The sequence below is a fragment of the Callithrix jacchus genome, chromosome 15, assembly GCF_049354715.1.
Source record: "Callithrix jacchus isolate 240 chromosome 15, calJac240_pri, whole genome shotgun sequence".
Classification (NCBI taxonomy): domain Eukaryota; kingdom Metazoa; phylum Chordata; class Mammalia; order Primates; family Cebidae; genus Callithrix; species Callithrix jacchus.
In genome coordinates, this window is record NC_133516.1 from 49,433,020 (window position 1) to 49,451,837 (window position 18,818).

The 18,818-nt window shown below is 39.6% G+C and overlaps 1 protein-coding gene across 4 annotated transcripts in view; it reads right to left on the reverse strand.

Moving 5' to 3' along the window:
• Nucleotides 1-18,818, reverse strand: part of SUCLG2 (succinate-CoA ligase GDP-forming subunit beta) — a 286,592-nt gene that overhangs the window by 227,320 nt on the left and 40,454 nt on the right. For 2 of the 4 annotated variants that reach the window (XM_008981988.5, XM_078351448.1), the window contains exons 2-3: nucleotides 7,953-8,028; nucleotides 2,626-2,767 (exon numbers count right to left, since the gene is read on the reverse strand). In XM_008981988.5, the coding sequence (XP_008980236.3) occupies nucleotides 2,626-2,707 (82 nt within the window). In that variant the 5' untranslated portion in view covers nucleotides 2,708-2,767; nucleotides 7,953-8,028. The remainder of the gene's footprint in view (nucleotides 1-2,625; nucleotides 2,768-7,952; nucleotides 8,029-18,818) is intronic. The other 2 variants (XM_002758533.7, XM_078351449.1) reach the window with 1 other exon arrangement.

Here is an 18,818-nt window from a genome sequence, read left to right on the forward strand (position 1 = left end):
ACAGCTATGTCCACAGTGCCTAGTATATGGCTGACCCTCGATAAATATTTGTTCCATAAAAGAATACATGTATATTTCAACTAACATAACATAGAAAGGGTCTAGTGTATTAGCATCTGAGAGAACTTTAAAAAGGAGATCAAAGAACAATTACTAGCCAAAGTCCCTGAGCACTTACTCTTAAAAAGCATAGAAAATTAGAAAATTGAAATTTGGAGAGTGCCTCTACCTTACACTCTCAACCTTTGCTTTAGGCCTGGACAAGACTGAGTAGCAGATGCATTATTTTTTATTTTTAGTGTAAAACAACTGCATTCCCAAAGAATGCACATGCAAATCCTTCTAGTGTCCAAATCTGCACTGTCCCAGATTGTAGCAACTAGCCACATGAGTCTCTTGAGCACCTAAAATGTGACTAGTCTGAAATGAGATGTGCTGGAAGTGTAGAATTCCAACCAGGTTTCCGAAAATCGGGACAAAAAAATGAACACGAAATATCCCATTGATAACTTTTTATATTAATTACAAGTTGAAATGATGTTTTAGATATATTGGAGTAGGCAGAATATATTAGTAACATTAATTTGGCCCATTTATTTTTTCTTTTTTTAATGTGACTGTTAGAAAACTTTAAAATACCTATGTGCCTCACATTATACTCCTACCAGACAGTGGCAATCCTGACTGATAACTAGAGAGTCTGTTTGCCACCAGTGGGCAAACAGGATACTCATTGAAAGCCAGACAGCAGGACCTCATCCCTAATATCTAAATCTGTAAATAGAAAAATTGGCTAGATGTTCTACCACACAACAATCTCCATTTCATATGCTTTGGGTGTGTCCCCACCCAAATCTCACCTTAAATTGTAATAATCCCCACATGTCAAGGGTGGGGCCAGGTGGAGATAAGTGAATCATGGGGACAGTTTTCCCCATACTGTTCTAACGGTAGTAAGTCTCACGAGATCTAATGGTTTTATAAACGGGAGTTCTGCTGCACAAGTTCTCTTGCCTGCCACCATCTAAGACATCCTTTTGCTCTTCTTTTGTCTTTCACTATGATTGTGAGGTCTCCCCAGCGATGTGGAACTGTGAGTCCACTAAACCTCTTTCCTTTATAAATTACCCAATCTCAGGTATGTCAGCAGGACGACAGACTAATACACTCTTAAAGACTCGCAATAGCATTAGGAAATAAGTACTATTAGCTTTGACCTACAGACAAAGGAACTGAGGCAAGGATGAAGAAGGTACATCTGCAAAATTACTAAGCTGGTAAAAGAGAGGGCAAAACACGGAAGTAAAGTCAGCTTGACTTTAAAGTCATACTCTTGCCTTTGGTCTCCTCCAGTCACTCAGAGGGTGCTCTCCCCATGTTCTAAGGGACTTAAAGAAGGGTGCTAACAACTACTGACTCACCCTGCAATGGCTTCTCAAGCCCTTCAGCCATGTTTCTCCCAGCCACTAACCCACAGCTGAAAGAACTGGGTGAAACAGCGACTGGAATCTCTGAAAAATTACCATGGAGCAACATCTCATGTGCTGCTATCTCATGGAAAAGAATAGTTTCCTAAACTGACATTTTTTGCTTTTTTAAACTGCTGTTATCATATCCTTTCTTAGTTAACGTTGATCACCATTTCCTTTTTATGTCATCAAATATTGTTGAAGGCTTCCATCCATTCCCTCGACACATTATTGAACCATGCTCCACTGTTGCACGATTCTTCAAAAAGAGCTGAGATGAAAACACCCTCATGCTCACACTGTAAGAATTTCTAAGGATACACCCTCCCTGAGGGATACTAAAAAAAAAAGAAAATTGTTTGTTGTTCTAAGTTTTTGTTGTTGTTGCTGTTGTTGTTTAGAGAGATAGGGTCTCACTCTGTTGCCCAGCCTAGAGTATATTAGTGTGATCATAACTCACTGCAATCTCGAACTCCTGGGCTCAAGGGATCCTCCTGCCGAAGCCTCCAGAGGAGCTAGGACTACAGGCACATACATACCACCATACTAGACTAGCTTTTTAGTTTTTGTAGAAACAGGTCTTGCTATGTTGCCCAAGCTGATACCAAACTCCTGGCCTCAAGTGATCCTCCCTCCTCAGCCTCTCAAAGTACTGAAATTACAGGCATAAGCCACCCTAAAGAGCCTGTTCTAAGGTTTTTTACACTTAGGCCAAGCGCCTTGAGTGAGTGATCCTGGCGGAAGCAAGGACACAGAGGTGCCTGTGAATCTCATGCAGCATGGGTCAGGCACGGCCCAGTCTAGAGGAAACTGCTAGATGTGTCAGGGAAGGAAGGCTCTACTCACCTACATACAGGCCATCACACTGAAGGCTGTCCTGTGATTCCACCTCTCCTCACTGGTCAGCAGGACTGAAGACTCACAGGGACAAAGCTCTGAGAGCAGACCCCTCCCCTCGTCTTGCAGCCACCATGTGATTCCTGCACACTTGCACACAGGTATACAAGGCCATCTGGATTTTTGCAATTCTAAGCTCTCCCCTGTATCTGACCCTCTCAGTTTAACCCACAACAAAAAAAATTAACTAGTGAGAAACCACTACCTGCGAATTTACTGATTTGGGCAAGTGTATTTCACCCATTATGAATCAGCTTACTTAGTTTCTTAGCAGCCTCGAGAGCTTCATTCGCAGTGTCTGCCACAAAGAATCTTTGAACTTTCACTCCGTTGTCAGACATCAGTTTCTTGCTCTGGTATTCCTGCAGGTTCAGCCATCTTCTGGAAGTTAATTGAACTGCCTACAGAAATTGCAGGAGAGATGTAAGAACACTCATTAATAGCAAGAAAAATAAAAGTCAACCTACATGACCAGTCTTAGAGGTACTGTTGACTGGCAATCAGCAACCCAGAGTTGAGAGAAGCAAAAGAAAGACAAAATCCACATAAATTCATGCTTAATTATTTTCTGACAAAAACTTGTTAAGGACAACTATGCACAAATGAATGCAGGTTTTTTTAAAATGCTGAAAACTGAGTGAGGTCTGTGGTCTAATTAACAGTAATACACAAATATCAATTTCCTGATTTTGATACTGTACCAGAACTACACAAGGTGGCAGCATTAGGGGAAGCTGGATGAAGGGTACAGGGGTCTGTTATTCTATTTTTGCAACTTCCTGTGAGTCTATAAGTATTTCAAAATAAGTTATTTTAAAAACTATTAAGAACTCTATTATATAGATATGGCTCCCCACCTCTCACCCCAAATAAATGAAGAGCATAGCATTATTTTAATAACTGTATATACACTGTTAATCATTGTAAGGTTTTTCAGGAAATTTGTTTAAACACTCTGAAGTCACTAGGCCACAGACTAATTCTTTTTTTTTTTTTTTTTTTTTTTTTTTGAGATAGAGCTTTGCTGTTGTTACCCAGACTGGAGTGCAATGGCATGATCTCGGCTCACTGAACCTCCGCCTCCTGGGTTCAAGCAATTCTACTGCCTCAGCCTCCCGAGTAGCTGGGACTACAGGCGCACACCACCATGCCCAGTTAATTTTTTTTTTTTGTATTTTTAGTAGAGACGGGGTTTCACCTTGTTGACCAGGATGGTCTTGATCTCTTGACCTCGTGATCCACCCGCCTTGGCCTCCCAAAGTACTGGGATTATAGGCATAAGCCACGGCGCCCAGGCCTAATTCATTTCTTTACCATACTTTTTACATCGTCTAGGTAGTGCCATTATGGGTTCAACAAGATTATCTCTTTCATGCACTGAGGTTGAGTGCAATAACCTGAAAGATTCATCATTAATTAAACTAGTTCCTAAACTGCAACTTGTGTACTAAAGGAATTTTGCTTAAGTTTCAAGTAGAAGTGGATTTTCAATATGTGCCATATATTTTTATCTGTGTTAAAATGACATAGTGAAAGGGCATGATAACATGAACAAATAAATTCTTCCTTTACATTTTATCCAATAATACCAACAGCATTCCCTACCAAATCCATAAGCCCAAAGGGAAAAAAATAAACAGGAAAAATGAATATACTTAATGTAAGCTCCTTTCCATCCATGAGTCATATGCAAAGGAAACTACTTGCAAGAGGTAGGATGACAATATCGTCAATGTACAAACAAAAAATCAATCATGCAACTGGATCACAAGACTGGTAGTACGCGGACATCACCTGATACAATCCTATTGGCTTCTGTCCAAGGCTTTGGTGGATGTCCAAGGCAGGTCACACAGACCATAAAAGTGAGGTCCACAGAACTTCATCGCATGGAGCCATTACCTTTCAGGACATCTACTGTGTCCTTAAAATGTCATTTTCTTCTGGTATCCTCAAGCTATGATGTACTCATGGAGCTCTTTTGAAATAGGGTGATTTAAAGCTCTAGACCCCCACAACTAACTGTGTTCCACTAAAGGGTACAATGTGTGCCTTAAGCTTCTCTGTATCTCTATGAAGAATGTGACAGAGTTTGACATATGAAAAACACCCAAAAAATACCACTTAGATGGCCCAATGAATCAACCCTGCCTTTTGTCTCCTGATACAGACAATTTTCCATTCCCAGAAACAGGCCAATTCTAAAAATAAAAAAGTACATGTTAGTCCTTAAGACCTGAAATAAACATAATATACACACTGGTAAAAAATTTAAATTTCAACATGATCAAGCCTAAAGATAGCTCTCTGTTCTGGTAATGATGGTTTTGTTTGGTTTTGTTTTTAATATTGAAGTTGCCTATACTTCTTTAGAAATAAATAAAACTGGGTAAAAAATAAATAGCCAGACAAGCAATGCTCACATCATTTACTGTATAGTATTTTTTAAAATACATGATTTATTAATCTTACTTTTTAAGTCTTGATGAAACATCAGTGATTTGAAAAAGACAAAATTCTATAAATGAACACACTTATAGGCTTTATAGTCTTAATAGTGTGTCATATAACATATAAAGAAAAATACAAGTTTAACACATTAGCAAAAAAGCCCCTTAGTGAAAGAAAACATTAAACATTAGCTATGTGCTATTATCTAGGACCACTTTTAAAAGGCAAATGGAACAATCAATAGATTATGTCTATGTAGACGTACCGATTTAAAGCCATTAACCAAAGAAGAAAAAATACAGTTTGAAAAGAGCATTTGAGGGAGGCTAAAAACAGCCACAATGTGGTTGTGGTCAATTCCTTTTCATCAGAATACTTGCTGTATTAATTTCAGATATGTTAATGCAATCTGCTGAAAACTAATTGCAATTGATCCAGAGGCCAGCTTCTTACACACATAATATATATTGACTGTTTCTACAATGACTCAAATGAAAGCCCACTTAAAGTCTGTTGCTCTTAAATTGAAAACTAGGACAGTGAGCATAGTTCCAAAACCACTGCTGACACAGGCTATCATTCCACAGAGGAATTCTTTTACAGAATAATCACCTATTTTTGTTAATCCAAAACTTGAAAGACTAGGTTCCCTGGCTGGCTCTAAAACTTCAAGACAACTCCACTCATTAAGAATTTGTAGCTGGGTGTGGGCAGGCACAGTGGCTCACACCTGTAATCCCAACATCTTGGGAGGCTGAGGCAGGAAGACTGTTTGAGCCCAGTAGTTCAAGACTAGCCTGGGCAACATAGTGAGACCCTGCCTCTACAGAAAGTAAAAACATCAGCAGGGTGTGGTAGTGCATACCCATAGTCCCAGCTAATTGAGTGGCTGAGGCCAGAGAATAACTTGAGTCCGGAAGGCCAAGGCTGCAGAGAGCCATGATTGTGCCACTGTACTCCAGCCTGGGTGGCAGCGTGAAACCTAGTCTCAAAAAAAAAAAAATTGTGATAAATCTACAGAAGAATAATTTATGTTTACTTCTGCATTTTCAGTTGTTAAAAGGGTAAGGAAAAATTTGCTATGTGAATGGATGGTAGTAAATATGCTGGAAATGTAATATAAACTGCTAAATAATAATAATAGTTCCATCTACTATTAATTGAGCACTTATGAGCTAGGAATTATATTAAATATTCATGCTTCGTGGTTAAAACATTCAGGAAATGTCAAGTATTATTATCTCTCTCTCTAGCTGTCATTAGTACAAATCAAGAAATATTCCCAGTTTTCTTCTAGGCACTTCCTTACTTTAGCTGATGTTTAGGTAGTGATGCCATATCTACTACCTAAGTTAGCATCAGATCCCCCAGGTTAGAGGATCAGCCCCACAGGACTATACCCACTTCAGATGCCAGGCACAAGCCCCAGATCATTTTACCTGTGCTTCTGACCAACCAGCTATCAATTGAGAGTTCCAAAAACCCCCTCCTCAGGTTTAATTAATTTTATAGAAAGGCTAACAGAGCTCACAAACACACTTCTGACATTTACCCGTTCTTTATAAAAGATATGACAAAAGACACTGGTGTACATAACACAGGGTATGTCCATGGAGCTTCCATGCCCTCTCTGGGTATACCACCTTCCAGATACTAGCATATACTTGGCAACCTGGCAGCTCTCCAAATCTTGTCCTCTTAAGGTTTTATGGTTTTACTACATAGGTATGATTGATTACCTCATTAGCCATTGGCGATTAACTCAACTTTTAGTCCCTCTCTCTTCCCCAGAGACTGAGAGGATGGAGCTGAAAGTCCCAGCCCTCTAATTATGCCTTGGGCTTTCCGGTGACCAGTCACAATACTGAAGCTACCTAGGGGACTCCAACCACTAGTTATCTCATTAAGGTACAAAAGACACTCATCACTTTTGTACCCATTGGGCTTATGATATCCCAATGGGCTTAGGAACTATGTGCCAGGAAACAGGGGTAGAGACCAAATACGTATTTTTAAAATTACATCACAGTATCATATCAATCAACTAGTTCCAGCCAGTAAGTTGTGAGTACATATGTTGTGTGACACATTCAGGCCAACAATTAATTGCCATCCCTCCCTCCCCCTCCAAATTTGCCCTCTCTTGATATGGGGAATGGCAACATTCAAGATGGAAGCTTATCTATCAGCCAGGGCCCAGAGTAAGGATGGACATATACCAAGTGACTTAACATAAATGTGTAGTGAAAAATACACCTTTGTGGATTTTGGCCACTGAAATTCTGAAGGTTATTTGTTATAGCTGCACAACCTTTTTGCCCAATTGACTTTACTGACCAATAAAGCCATGTTACAGATTAGCAAACTCAGGCTGAACTTGCCCAAGATCACAGGTCACTGTGGAACAGTAAAGCTTCTCTGATCAACTGGGTAACACTGTTGGTTCCCTGTGTTTGTACTCTGGCCCCAGAGGCTCTGTGGTGGTACAGACTGAGATAAGAGACAAGTAAAATAGTGTCCCTTTCCTCAAAAGTCTACCAGGAATAGGACTTTCATGAAATACTGATAGAGTACATGTAAGGTAAAATGTAACTACTCCAGGCTTTGGAGGGAGGGAGGGAGGAAAGGAGGGAAGGAGGTGGAGATGTGAGTAGGTGATGTCCTAAGATGTGCTAGGATGGTAGAAGTTTATTTCAACTCCTCGGAAGACCTATCTGTTACCACCCTAGAATTACATCTTTGCTGCAAGAGACATGAAAAATCTCTCAGAGAATCCATGGATTCTAGAATGCATGGAATGGAATGGAGTATAAAGATCATCTGCCCCAGTGTCTTCAATTGTTTCTGCCTGTCATTTGCCAACCTGCCCTCATGACCATTCCCCTCAATTTGAGGCTCTTTTGCCTCAATTTGAGACTCTGTTCAGAGACTGAACAGTAGGGGGAGACGCCAGGCTTTGCTGTCGACTGGGTGACATGGCCTAGGGATCACATGGTAAGCCAGAGCCCTGATGAAAGCTAGACTAATTCCCAGCTTCTTTCCTTCTTTCACATGGATTCTGGCAAAGCAACCGTCTTAGGAATAGCATCATGTTCTCAAACCAGCTGGGGCAGGTGGGTGCCTGGGTTTTGTTACCTTTGGACTTGTACAATATCCTTGCCATCACTCTCTTCCTTCTTGTGTTTCTTTGATAGAGCAAGCATTTCTAAGCCTAGAGGGGAAGCGGAAAAAAAATAACTTAAAAGCAAAGCAGCATAGGAAGATTTAAGGGCCTATGGGAACAAGGGTACAGAAGCAGAAGAAAAATAATGAAAAATGAGGAGGAGGACAAAGAGAACCAGGAGATAACAAGACAATGGCTAAGCAGGCAAAAATTTACATAAAAACTCCAAGCACAAAACTCGACAGCTACACAGAAAAAGAAAATGACCCACCCAAGAAACCATTCTTCACCCCATGGTTTCAAAATTAAAACTAGGTGTAGAAACAACTGAAATAACACCTGGGGTGGGGAGGTGGGGGAATCAATAGATTATATCAAAAAGAACTGCCCCTAGATTATATCAAAAAGAACTGCCCCTGAGCTGGGCACCCCTGCAAGGGAAAATCATCTACCCATTGGCTCTGCACTTGCTCCATCCTTCCTTCTTCAGCCTGACTTTGCACAGTAGTGCTGCTCACTTGGGAAGGCAGCAAAAAGCAGTATTAGAAAAAGCCCAGGATTTGCTAGTCATCAAGAAAACAGAAATTTAGACAAAACAGAAGAAGCCATTTTGCCAAAAGAAATGAAAATATGAAGATGCCACTGAACACACACACACACACACACACACACACACACACACACAGATTTGATACTATTGTTGAAGGTCCGGTGAAATGTACTTTCTTAGATATTACCTTTACAATAGAACACTAGTGCAACCACCTTCAAAAACATTTTGACAGTGTTTATGAAACCTAAAGCACTCACATCCTCTGACCTGAAAAGTCTACTTCCTGGGTATCTATCCTAACAAAACATGTACCAGAGACACATGCAAGGATCTTCTCTGTACAAACAAAACCTTTTGTACATAACAAAAGGGTAAGACTGGAAATGATCCAAATGCCCATCAAATAGGAGACTGGCAAAACAAACCATAATATATTCTGACTGTGTGAAGTATTTAAAATATCTATGGCAACCCAGTATCACTAAGTAACCATGTGTACCCCCACATGTCTCAGTTCTCTTGCAGCTAGTATGCCAAAACTTTAAAAAGACCATGTGCGGGCCGGGCGCGGTGGCTCAAGCCTGTAATCCCAGCACTTTGGGAGGCCGAGGCGGGTGGATCACAAGGTCAACAGATCGAGACCATCTTGGTCAACATGGTGAAACCCCGTCTCTACTAAAATTACAAAAAATTAGCTGGGCACAGTGGTGCGTGCCTGTAATCCCAGCTGCTCGGGAGGCTGAGGAAGGAGAATTGCCTGAACCCAGGAGGTGGAAATTGCGGTGAGCCGAGATCGCGCCATTGCACTCCAGCCTGGGTAACAAGAGCGAAACTCCGTCTCAAAAAAAAAAAAAAAAAAAAAAAAAAAACATGTGCAACCCTCCAGAGTCCTATTTGTTGGCTACAAAGACCTGCAAGCCACATGTGGAGATAGATGGTGGAGTCACAGGAGAGATTAGGCTAGATTACAAGAGTTACAACATGGAGGACGTCACCTGACACACGTTTGAATGACTGAGAAATAAACATTTGACGTGTTAACCACTGAGATCTTAGGAATAATGCATGACAACTGCATTGACTAATCTAGCCTATTAAGTCTGAACACAGTAACACTGACTATTCTAAAAGGCACAGAATTAAAAGAAACCAGCAAGTTGCAGAACAATATATAGAGCAGAAGAAGATACTTTAGACACACATGTTCACACATGATGCAATAATCTGTATATTCTAAGGATAGATATATGCCTAAGTGAATGTATAGGAAAAGGTCCAGATAATGTTCAACAAGCTATTGCTAGTAAATCTGGGAAGGGCAGACCAAGAAATTTTAATCTAATCTATAATTAAAAAAAATTTTTTTAATAATTTCATTTATTATTTGTGCCATAAATAGCAATCTACTTAAAAACAACATTGAGAGAAACAAATAAAAGCCAGGCTTTAACACAATGGTGTAGCCTTAAGTCTCTCTTAACTTGTCTGCAAAACCAAGGGCTTGCCCCTTACTTAAATGTAGCAGGGTTCTTTATGTAATTTGAGGTGGGTGAGCAAAAGCCGCATTTTCTGTTATAAAGAACTACCACCTCTAATATAAAGTCCTGCTGTTAGATATGAAGAGGCTCTTAAACCTCATTTAGAGCTCTCAACAGCAATGACGACAGTGGAATACAAACAAGGAATTAGCTGTAAACTCAGAGGAAAATATATTTCCCTCTCTTTACAGGCATGGCAATGAAGGCAGATGCTTGGTGGGCTGTGGCATGTCAAAAGTTAGTATGTGTTTGTTATATTTTAGTTTTGCCAATGTTGTTCAGTATGCAAATAAGCACCAATAAATCTACCTTAGTCACGTTACCTAGGAAATATGAGGCCTCAAATAAACGTGTTGGTGCAAATGAAAAGACAGATTTAACTCAATGTTTCTCAATATAAGTATAAAATAAAAGGCCTGCTTTCTTAAAACAGGCTCTGATGAAGAAAGAACTTTAACTGTGCCATCCTATAAAAGAGATTAAGTGGAATCCTGTTTGTAAGAGGAAAAATAATAATATCAATAATGCTGTACTGTTCTGGCCTTAATATGATGACACCAGTATGTCAACTTCTCTTTCAGCATGAAACATGCTATAGAAATAGATATGAAAAGCAACCATGTGATTAGAAGCCTAAGCCTATGGAAAGGAAAAAAATAATAATGTCAGATGCAGAAAAAAGGGTAGGACTGTGGGTACTGACATTTATTTTTTTTTTTTTCCATGTTCAGGCTAAAGCGCACTCTTCACTTAGAGTCACATTTGAAAATAGAACGTCACTTTTGTTTAGCACTGCAATACTGACCACTCTTCACATAGGTTTTCTCCCTGTTTTGTACAATGTAAGGAAATTAATTAACCAGTGAATTGGTGCCCTGTGGCTGAGTTATTAAATTCTAGAAGGGGTACAAAGAGATCTTACCTATCCTATGGATGACAGAAATGGCAGCTAAAATGAGTTTCATTTCCTCATTTATAAAATAGAGGATACTAACAGACTCATCTTCAAAGGCTGTTGTAAAGATTAAATGAGTTAATATATGCAAATAAACTGGAACAGTGCCCATAAGTACTCAATAGGAGTTAGCTATTATTTAGCGCAGAAATATAAAAGAGGAGGAAAAGTGTAACAAGTAGATATCTGGCAATCATTAAAGATAAAAGTAGTAGGTGATCATATGAATGATTTTGTTTTAATAGTGCCCACTGAGCCACGCTCATTGTTTTAAATACATTTGGGAAGGAATTTTCTACTCTAATCATGGAATTTCTATACTTGAATCACTCAACAATCACAGAAAGAGACAGAACAGTAATTTGCAACAGGAAGAACTAGAAAAATCTCACATTCAGTAAGCATCTTAAAATGTGCTACTTAGTGTAAGTAAAATTACTTTTCATCTCATCTGAACTAGGTTATCCCTATCTTACAGAAGAAGTCTGAAGGTGAGAGGTTAGTTAAGTAGCTTGTCTAAGGCCACTCAGCTGCTTAAGAGAGAGCCAAGATTTGAACCCAAGTCCCCTGCCGAAAAAAATCCATGAGCTTTCTATTACTTCTGACTTTTTCTCTTTTTAGTCAGTTTGTAAATCCTGTGTCAACTGAAAACTACTTGGAACCACCACAGAGAAAAACTATACTGCCATTCCTGACCTAAAATTACTGTTTTCCATTTTAAAGTTTTGAAAAATAAAGCTGCTCACAAACTGGAAATGATAATAATGATGATAGGGTACCTGAAAAGCCAGTGTTGATGGGATGTAAAACCTAATTAGAGTAGATAGCTAGAAAAGAAAAGTACTTTAAAGTTCCCACATCAAGAGAAACAACACCTAAGTTATTCTTCATAGGACTAAGATCAGACTAGGATCAGACCAGCTGCCTGAGGCCATTTTTTTTCCATTGACAATGCATCTCTGTCTTATCTAACGCCCCCAGTAGTAAGGCAAGCAGCATCAGTTTAAAATAATAATAATAAAATCTTCTATACTTCTATAAAAAAAAAATAGACAGTTGAGCTTTCAAATTATCCCGAAACTGGATCATAGCAGGTTGCTATTTTAGAATTCATTCTTCTTAGGGTACGTTGGCAGTCTTATGTTGTTAAACCAAATCAAATACTAGTGGACATTTCTGAGTCCCATAAAGTTTCAGAAACTGAGTTATTCTACTTGGCAAGCATTCAGTCGTGAAATTCTCCAAAGAAATATACCAGCAGAAGCCCATTTCACAGATGAGCAAATGAAGTCTCAGAGTAGCTAAGTGCCTGTTCAGAGTGACACAGCTGGTTACAGCCAAAGCCATATTTCACACACAGATATGTCTGACTGAGGAACCTGTGCCCTTTAATGAGGCAATGCTGGTGTATTGTCTCCCAGTGCACAAACATGGGCCCTGAGGCTTGAAGTCGACTGGGGTAGGAGAAGAAGCAGGAGGCTCTGGTTTACAGATTTCACTTCAGGAAGGTGCAGGGCTGTAACGAATATGAGGTTCAGTGGGAAAATGGGAAGCTGTTGGGAAAATGGGAAACAGAGGTTGCTGGATAGCTTTCACTATCTCAAAAGAATTAAGATTCACAAAGATACTACTGCCTTGTTCTTTTTATTCTAGGTTCAGCAGAAAAGCAGTATATATTTTAAGGAGCAAAGAAATGTACAATACTTTGCAGTAAGGACAAATGCCCAAAGGAGGGTTTGCTGCATAATTCTATACTGCTGCTCTGCAAGTAGCAAGAAAGAAAGAGAAGGAAAAAATACAACCTAGATAAACATTAGCATATTAGCACAATAGCAGAGAAAAATGTGTAAAGGGCTCTAAAAATACCCAGCATCCTTTCAGAATGCCTGTCTGTTCCCTCCTGGACAGTATGCTAACTCAATCATGTTGCAGAAGAAAATCACCTGAATTTTATCTTGCGAACAGAAGTGGGCAAGATTTATTTATAAAGAAAACAAATTAAGGTGATATAAACATATACTGGCATTTAAATCCTACCAAAGAAACTGGCAGAACCCATACTCTGTTCATTCATTTAACAATTTTCCGCTGCATCCATAATGTGGTCACTGTGTTTGACATCCAAGATCTAGTAGCAGTAATCAGCACAGGCAACATCTTTGTGGTCACCAAGCTTTTGCCCTAGGCAGAGAGGCAGGGAAGAAAGACATGAACAAGTAAATGAAGTGTAATTAGAGAGTAAGAAGTGCTATGAGGGAAATGAAAGACACATGATGAGGCTGGGCACAGTGGCTCATGCCTGTAATCCCAGCACTCTGGGAGGCCAAGGCAGGTGGATCGCCTTAGGTCAGGAGTTTGAGACCATCCTGGACAATATGGTGAAACCCTGTCTCTACTAAAAATACAAAAATTAGCCAGGCTTGGTGGCAGGTGCCTTTAATCCCAGCTACTCGGGAGGCTGAGGCAGGAGAATCGCTTGAACCCAGGAGGCAGAGGTTGCCATGAAACAAGATTGCGCTAGTACGCTCCAGCCTGGGAAACAGAGGGAGACTGTCTCAGAGGGAAATAAAAGAAAGAAAGACACATGATGCGCTGTGCAGGCCAATTTTAGAGTGAGTGGTCACCTTTGAAGAAATGACATCTGTGCAGAAACCTGGAAACAGAAAAGAGGTATACCTGTGAAGGAACCAAGGTGAAGCACAGCAGGCTGAGAGGCCAGCATGTTCCAAGGCTCTGGGGCAGGAAAGGGGTTGGTATGGCAAGAACGAGGGAGTGTCGTGACAGAGGAGCATGAAAATGCCAGCAGTGACTAAATAATGCAAGTGCCGGTAAGGTAAATCCAGCGTTTAGACTTCATTCACTCAGTTTTAAACAGGGAAGTGAGAAGATCAAATTCAGATATTAGAAAAGTCACTTTTTTTCTGTTTAGAGAATAAAACCAATTGGGAGAGAACTGCATTAAACCAGATTAAGGTTAGCAAACTTAAGAGCCAGATAGTAAATATTTTAGGCTTTGAGGCCAGGTGGACTCTGTTGCAACTATTCAACTCTGCCTTTGTAGTGCAAACTAGCCATAGATCATATATAAATTAATGGACAAGGCTGTATTCCAATAAAGCTTTATTTGGCTAGCAGGCCAGTATGCTGATCCCTCAACTTGAGTATAGAGAAGGGCAGTAGAGGTGGGGACAGAAAGAAAAGAGGGGATTCTGGATAAAGTTTGGGGATGAGGTAAAGCTTACATGTGGATTAGATGTGGGTTTAAGGAAAAAAAAAGAAATCTAGTATTAGACACACACACACTTGACAATGTTAGTTGATACGCACGTAGTAAATCGGATGTACTTGCTAATCATAAAAAAGACATTTCTTTAAAAATAATCTTAATCTCAAATCTTTTGCCCAAACTGGTCTGCTATGGTTTGAATGTTTCTCCCCTCCAAAACTCATATTGGCACTTAATCTCCAATGTGGCAGTAGTGAGAGGTGGGATCTATAGGAGGTAACTGGGTCATGGGAGCTCTGCCCTCATGAATGGACCAATCCATTGAAGGATTAATGGATTAATGAGTTAATGGGTTATCAGAGGAGTGAAACTGGGGGCTTTCTAAGAAGAAGAAGAGAGATCAGAGCTAGTACTCTCAGCCCCTCACGATGCATCCCCTGGGGACAATGCAGAAGAGTTCTCACCAGCAAGAAGGCCCTCAGGAGATAGAGCCCCTTGACCTTGGACTCCTCAGGTTCCATAACTGTAAGAAATAAATTCCTTTTCTTTATAAATGACCTAGTTTCAGGTTGTCTCTTATAAGCAACAGAAAATGAACTAAGACATGGCCTTTGTATTACATTTAATTATTGACATTTCTGCACATCATTCCACCACATCAGAGCTACTGGGCCTTTGATCTTATAACTTTCTTCCATTATTTAATATCAACGTCAGCAGGCAACAGGCTGCAGGAGCTCTATCTACTACTGTGGCCCATCTGAGATTCTCTCCTAGGAGAGAACACACGACCTCCCCTGATTAAAGAGATGCTGCACAGAAATAACAAAAACAGAAGATATTAAAGCTAAGGATTAATAAGATGTGGCCTATCCAATGGAATATCACAGAATGGTCCAAAGGAATTAACCAGCTCTTGAAATATGTCAGTGCAAATATATTCACAAAGCAAAACACAGAGAGGGGAAAAACTAGCAAGTGGTAGAACAAGAGGAACACATAAGAGTATTTATGCACACTTAAATAGAAAATAATAATAGTAAACAATCTTAGGAAGATGCATATATGGATAATATCAAAACCATTTGGAAGGTGACATGCCGAGTTTAGGATGCTGACTATGTTAAAGGGTCAGAAGAGATTATGAATTTTCAGATGAGATAACAACAGACTTCAATTCATCGCTTATACTTTACATCTTTTAAAATGATTTGAGCAAATCTGAGAAAATAGTATTTGGAACTTCTTCATCCTGGACCCACAAATGACTGTGATATTAATCTCTATACTCTGTTTTTTCCTGAATAAAAATTTAACTATTTAATGTAGTTAATTTAAAAACTACATTTGATTCCCAAAGATGGATGAATAAAATGAAAGAAGACAGCTAGAAAAAGAAAAAAAAAATTCTAATTACATTTAATAAAATGATTTTCTAATTACTTTGAAAAGATTAATAAGATCTGAAGGAAACCTGAGGTTATGACAGGCCAAAAGTCCATGTGACACAGAAGTAACTGAGGCCTGAAGTTACAAGAGTAACTGACAGTCCCTCAACAGGCCAGCATTAAGCGCCCATCCCTGTGCTTAGGCACTGCCCTTGCAGCCTGCCAAGACAACATCTCGGTACAACAGATGAGCTCATGAAAAAGGGGAGGATATTTGTACCAAGAAGCTTGGTCTTATGTCAGGCTCACGTTCATAAATATTGAGTGCTCACTTCTGGCACAAATAACTCTAGAAGTTGTTTCCTGAAAATTAGGTTACTGCTACATCTCATTTAAATATATATATATATATTTACATGCATGTATGTGTGTATATATGTCATTCCCTCCACCCGCTCAGGTGAGTCTCTGTGGTGGCAAAAAGGGGTTTGTGTTCCAAGAATCATCATGTGAAGTGTTCATTTGAACATAAATTGAAGACCTAGAAATAGAAATTCCATTTGACCCAGCAATCCCATTACTGGGTATATATCCAAAGGACTATAAATCGTTCGACTATTAGGACACATGCAAACGAATGTTCATTGCAGCACTGTTTACAATAGCAAAGACCTGGAATCAACCCAAATGCCCATCGATGATAGACTGGACAGGGAAAATATGGCACACATATACCATGGAATATTATGAGCAAGCAAAAACAATGAGTTCATGTCCTTTGTAGGGACATGGATGAACCTGGAGAACATCATTCTCAGCAAACTGACACAAGAACAGAAAATGAAATACCGCATGTTCTCACTCATAGGTGGGTGTTGAACAATGAGAACACATGGACACAGGGAGGGGAGCACTACACACTGGGGTCTGTTGGGGGGAATAGGAAAGGGACAGCAGGGGGTAGGGAGTTGGGGAGAGATAGCATGGGGAGAAATGCTAGATATAGGTGAAGGGGAGGAAGGCAGCAAATCACGCTGCCACGTGTGTACCTATGCAACTATCTTGCATGTTCTTCACATGTACCCCAAAACCTAAAATGCAATAAAAAACAAGAAAGAAAGAAAGAAAACAAATTCAAAAGAGTACAATACTAGGCCATGGAATCATTCCTTAAATTTTCAAAAAGGGGAAAAATATTGTTCTGGGGCCATTAATTATTTGTTACAACCCACCCAACCATTTCACACACTTAGATATGCCATCAGAGCAGATCCTTTACAATACTCAGAGAAGGGAAAGTACTAGATATTTTAGTCAATCATGTTGCCCAAACACATCACCCATGTGAGAGGAACAACAGCAGGGTTTTCAAGATCTCCACCTCAAATAAGCTTGCAAACTGAGCAGGTAAATCAAAGCTATTAGCAAAACACAAGCTTCCAGGGTGGCTGGGATAATGTATGTGAAGGTGCTTTGTAAACCTTAAAGAGCCTACATGCACGTTCACCATCACCATTACCATGGGTCAAGCATGTCATCTCAGTGCATCAGACTTGGCTCCCTCACAGGGCCCTGCTACCGTCCTCCACACCCAGCAGTTAACAATTTGTTAGCCCTCCTTAAATTACTCCCCAAAGTCCTTTCCAATAGATCCACATGAAAGCTTGCAAGGGACAGACTTTATTTCAGTCAACCCAGTCCTGCTCCTTCTAACGATCTAATAGTGTTTAATAGTTTAGGATACATTTGAGTTTAATGGGATTTACCTGATAGCAATAGACTTCTCATCACTTCTTTATAGCGGCAGTTTTGAGTGACCTGGCTCACTCAATCTCACAAGTTCGCCTGTCACACTGACATGCCAAAGAAATGACTTGTAGAGTAGGAAATGAGTGACCTTTGCTGGGGAAATTCCTGAGATCATCTCTCTGACATTTTGAATGTTCTCTGTGCAGAATGATAATTGGTGTGTGTGAGGTCTGAAGTCCACCATTTGTGTTTAGAAAGACATTTCACTCTTGTTGATGAATAAAATACTGCTGCCATCAAAAACTAGATCTTAGATGATTTTAAAGAAAAATACAACCTTGTAGAGCGCACCCTTTCTTCCTCAATTTCATTGTCAAAATCTCCATTTATAGGAGAAATTATAATTTTGATGATTAAATTCCACTGCCCTCCCCAATATTCCACATAAAATGCCCTAGTTATGGATACAAAAAACACATGCCAAATGTTTCCATCTATGTTACTCACCTCTTCTCTTACAGTAATTTGAGTTTCTTTAGCCAGGGAGGGGGAGAAGGTAAATCACTCAAATATTACCTTTATCTATAAGAATAATCCATAGAAGTTAAATTCAAGGTAAGCGTTCAGAAAACTAGATATCATGAAAAGAAAACTTCAAAATAATCCCTGAAAAAAAAATTCTGCACCCAAGTGCAGAATGCATGATAGTCAAATGAGCCTGCTATGCTGTCCAGGAAATGTGTGAAATACTGTCATTCATTTGAAAAGTCCACTGTGATGACAGAGAACTCAGAAAAACATACACAGACAAAAAGACCCTTGAAAAATATACAATTTAACACAATATCTAAGCAGCAAAGGAAACAATATCCTAAACATACTATACCCTCTTAAAATCGGAGGAGTCAAAGAACCTATGAAATATCAAGAAAGCTCTATCCTAATGACTTCTTTTGGGAACTGATAGTGAAATGCTATATGATACTGCTACAAGCTAACAACTGGCCCAAACTAGAAGTGAACGGAGAATGAGGCAGAAAGGATCAAAATATGCTGTAATATCAAGATGACAGTTCTGGGAGTTGATAATTGAGAAATAAGCTTAAATGAGTGACGCCAAGACTCAGCAGGTCACATTCACCCTGCCATTTATTTGTAGGTGACCTTTAACTTTGTTTATTTATGCTAACTGAGAATATCAACCACCATGACCTTACAAGTTTACAGGGAAAGTAAAATGAAAGATTTCTGTGAAATCTCTTTTCCATTTTGTCTAGGATCAAGAAGCAACACCAGGGAGGCAAGAAATGCATCACAGTGCGGATTTGGTTCCATGACCTTCCACCGGCTGGATCCAGCCAGCATTTAATTAGCTACCCAACACAGGAGAAAGATTTCAAACAACTCTCTCTTATTGGCCATTAATCTC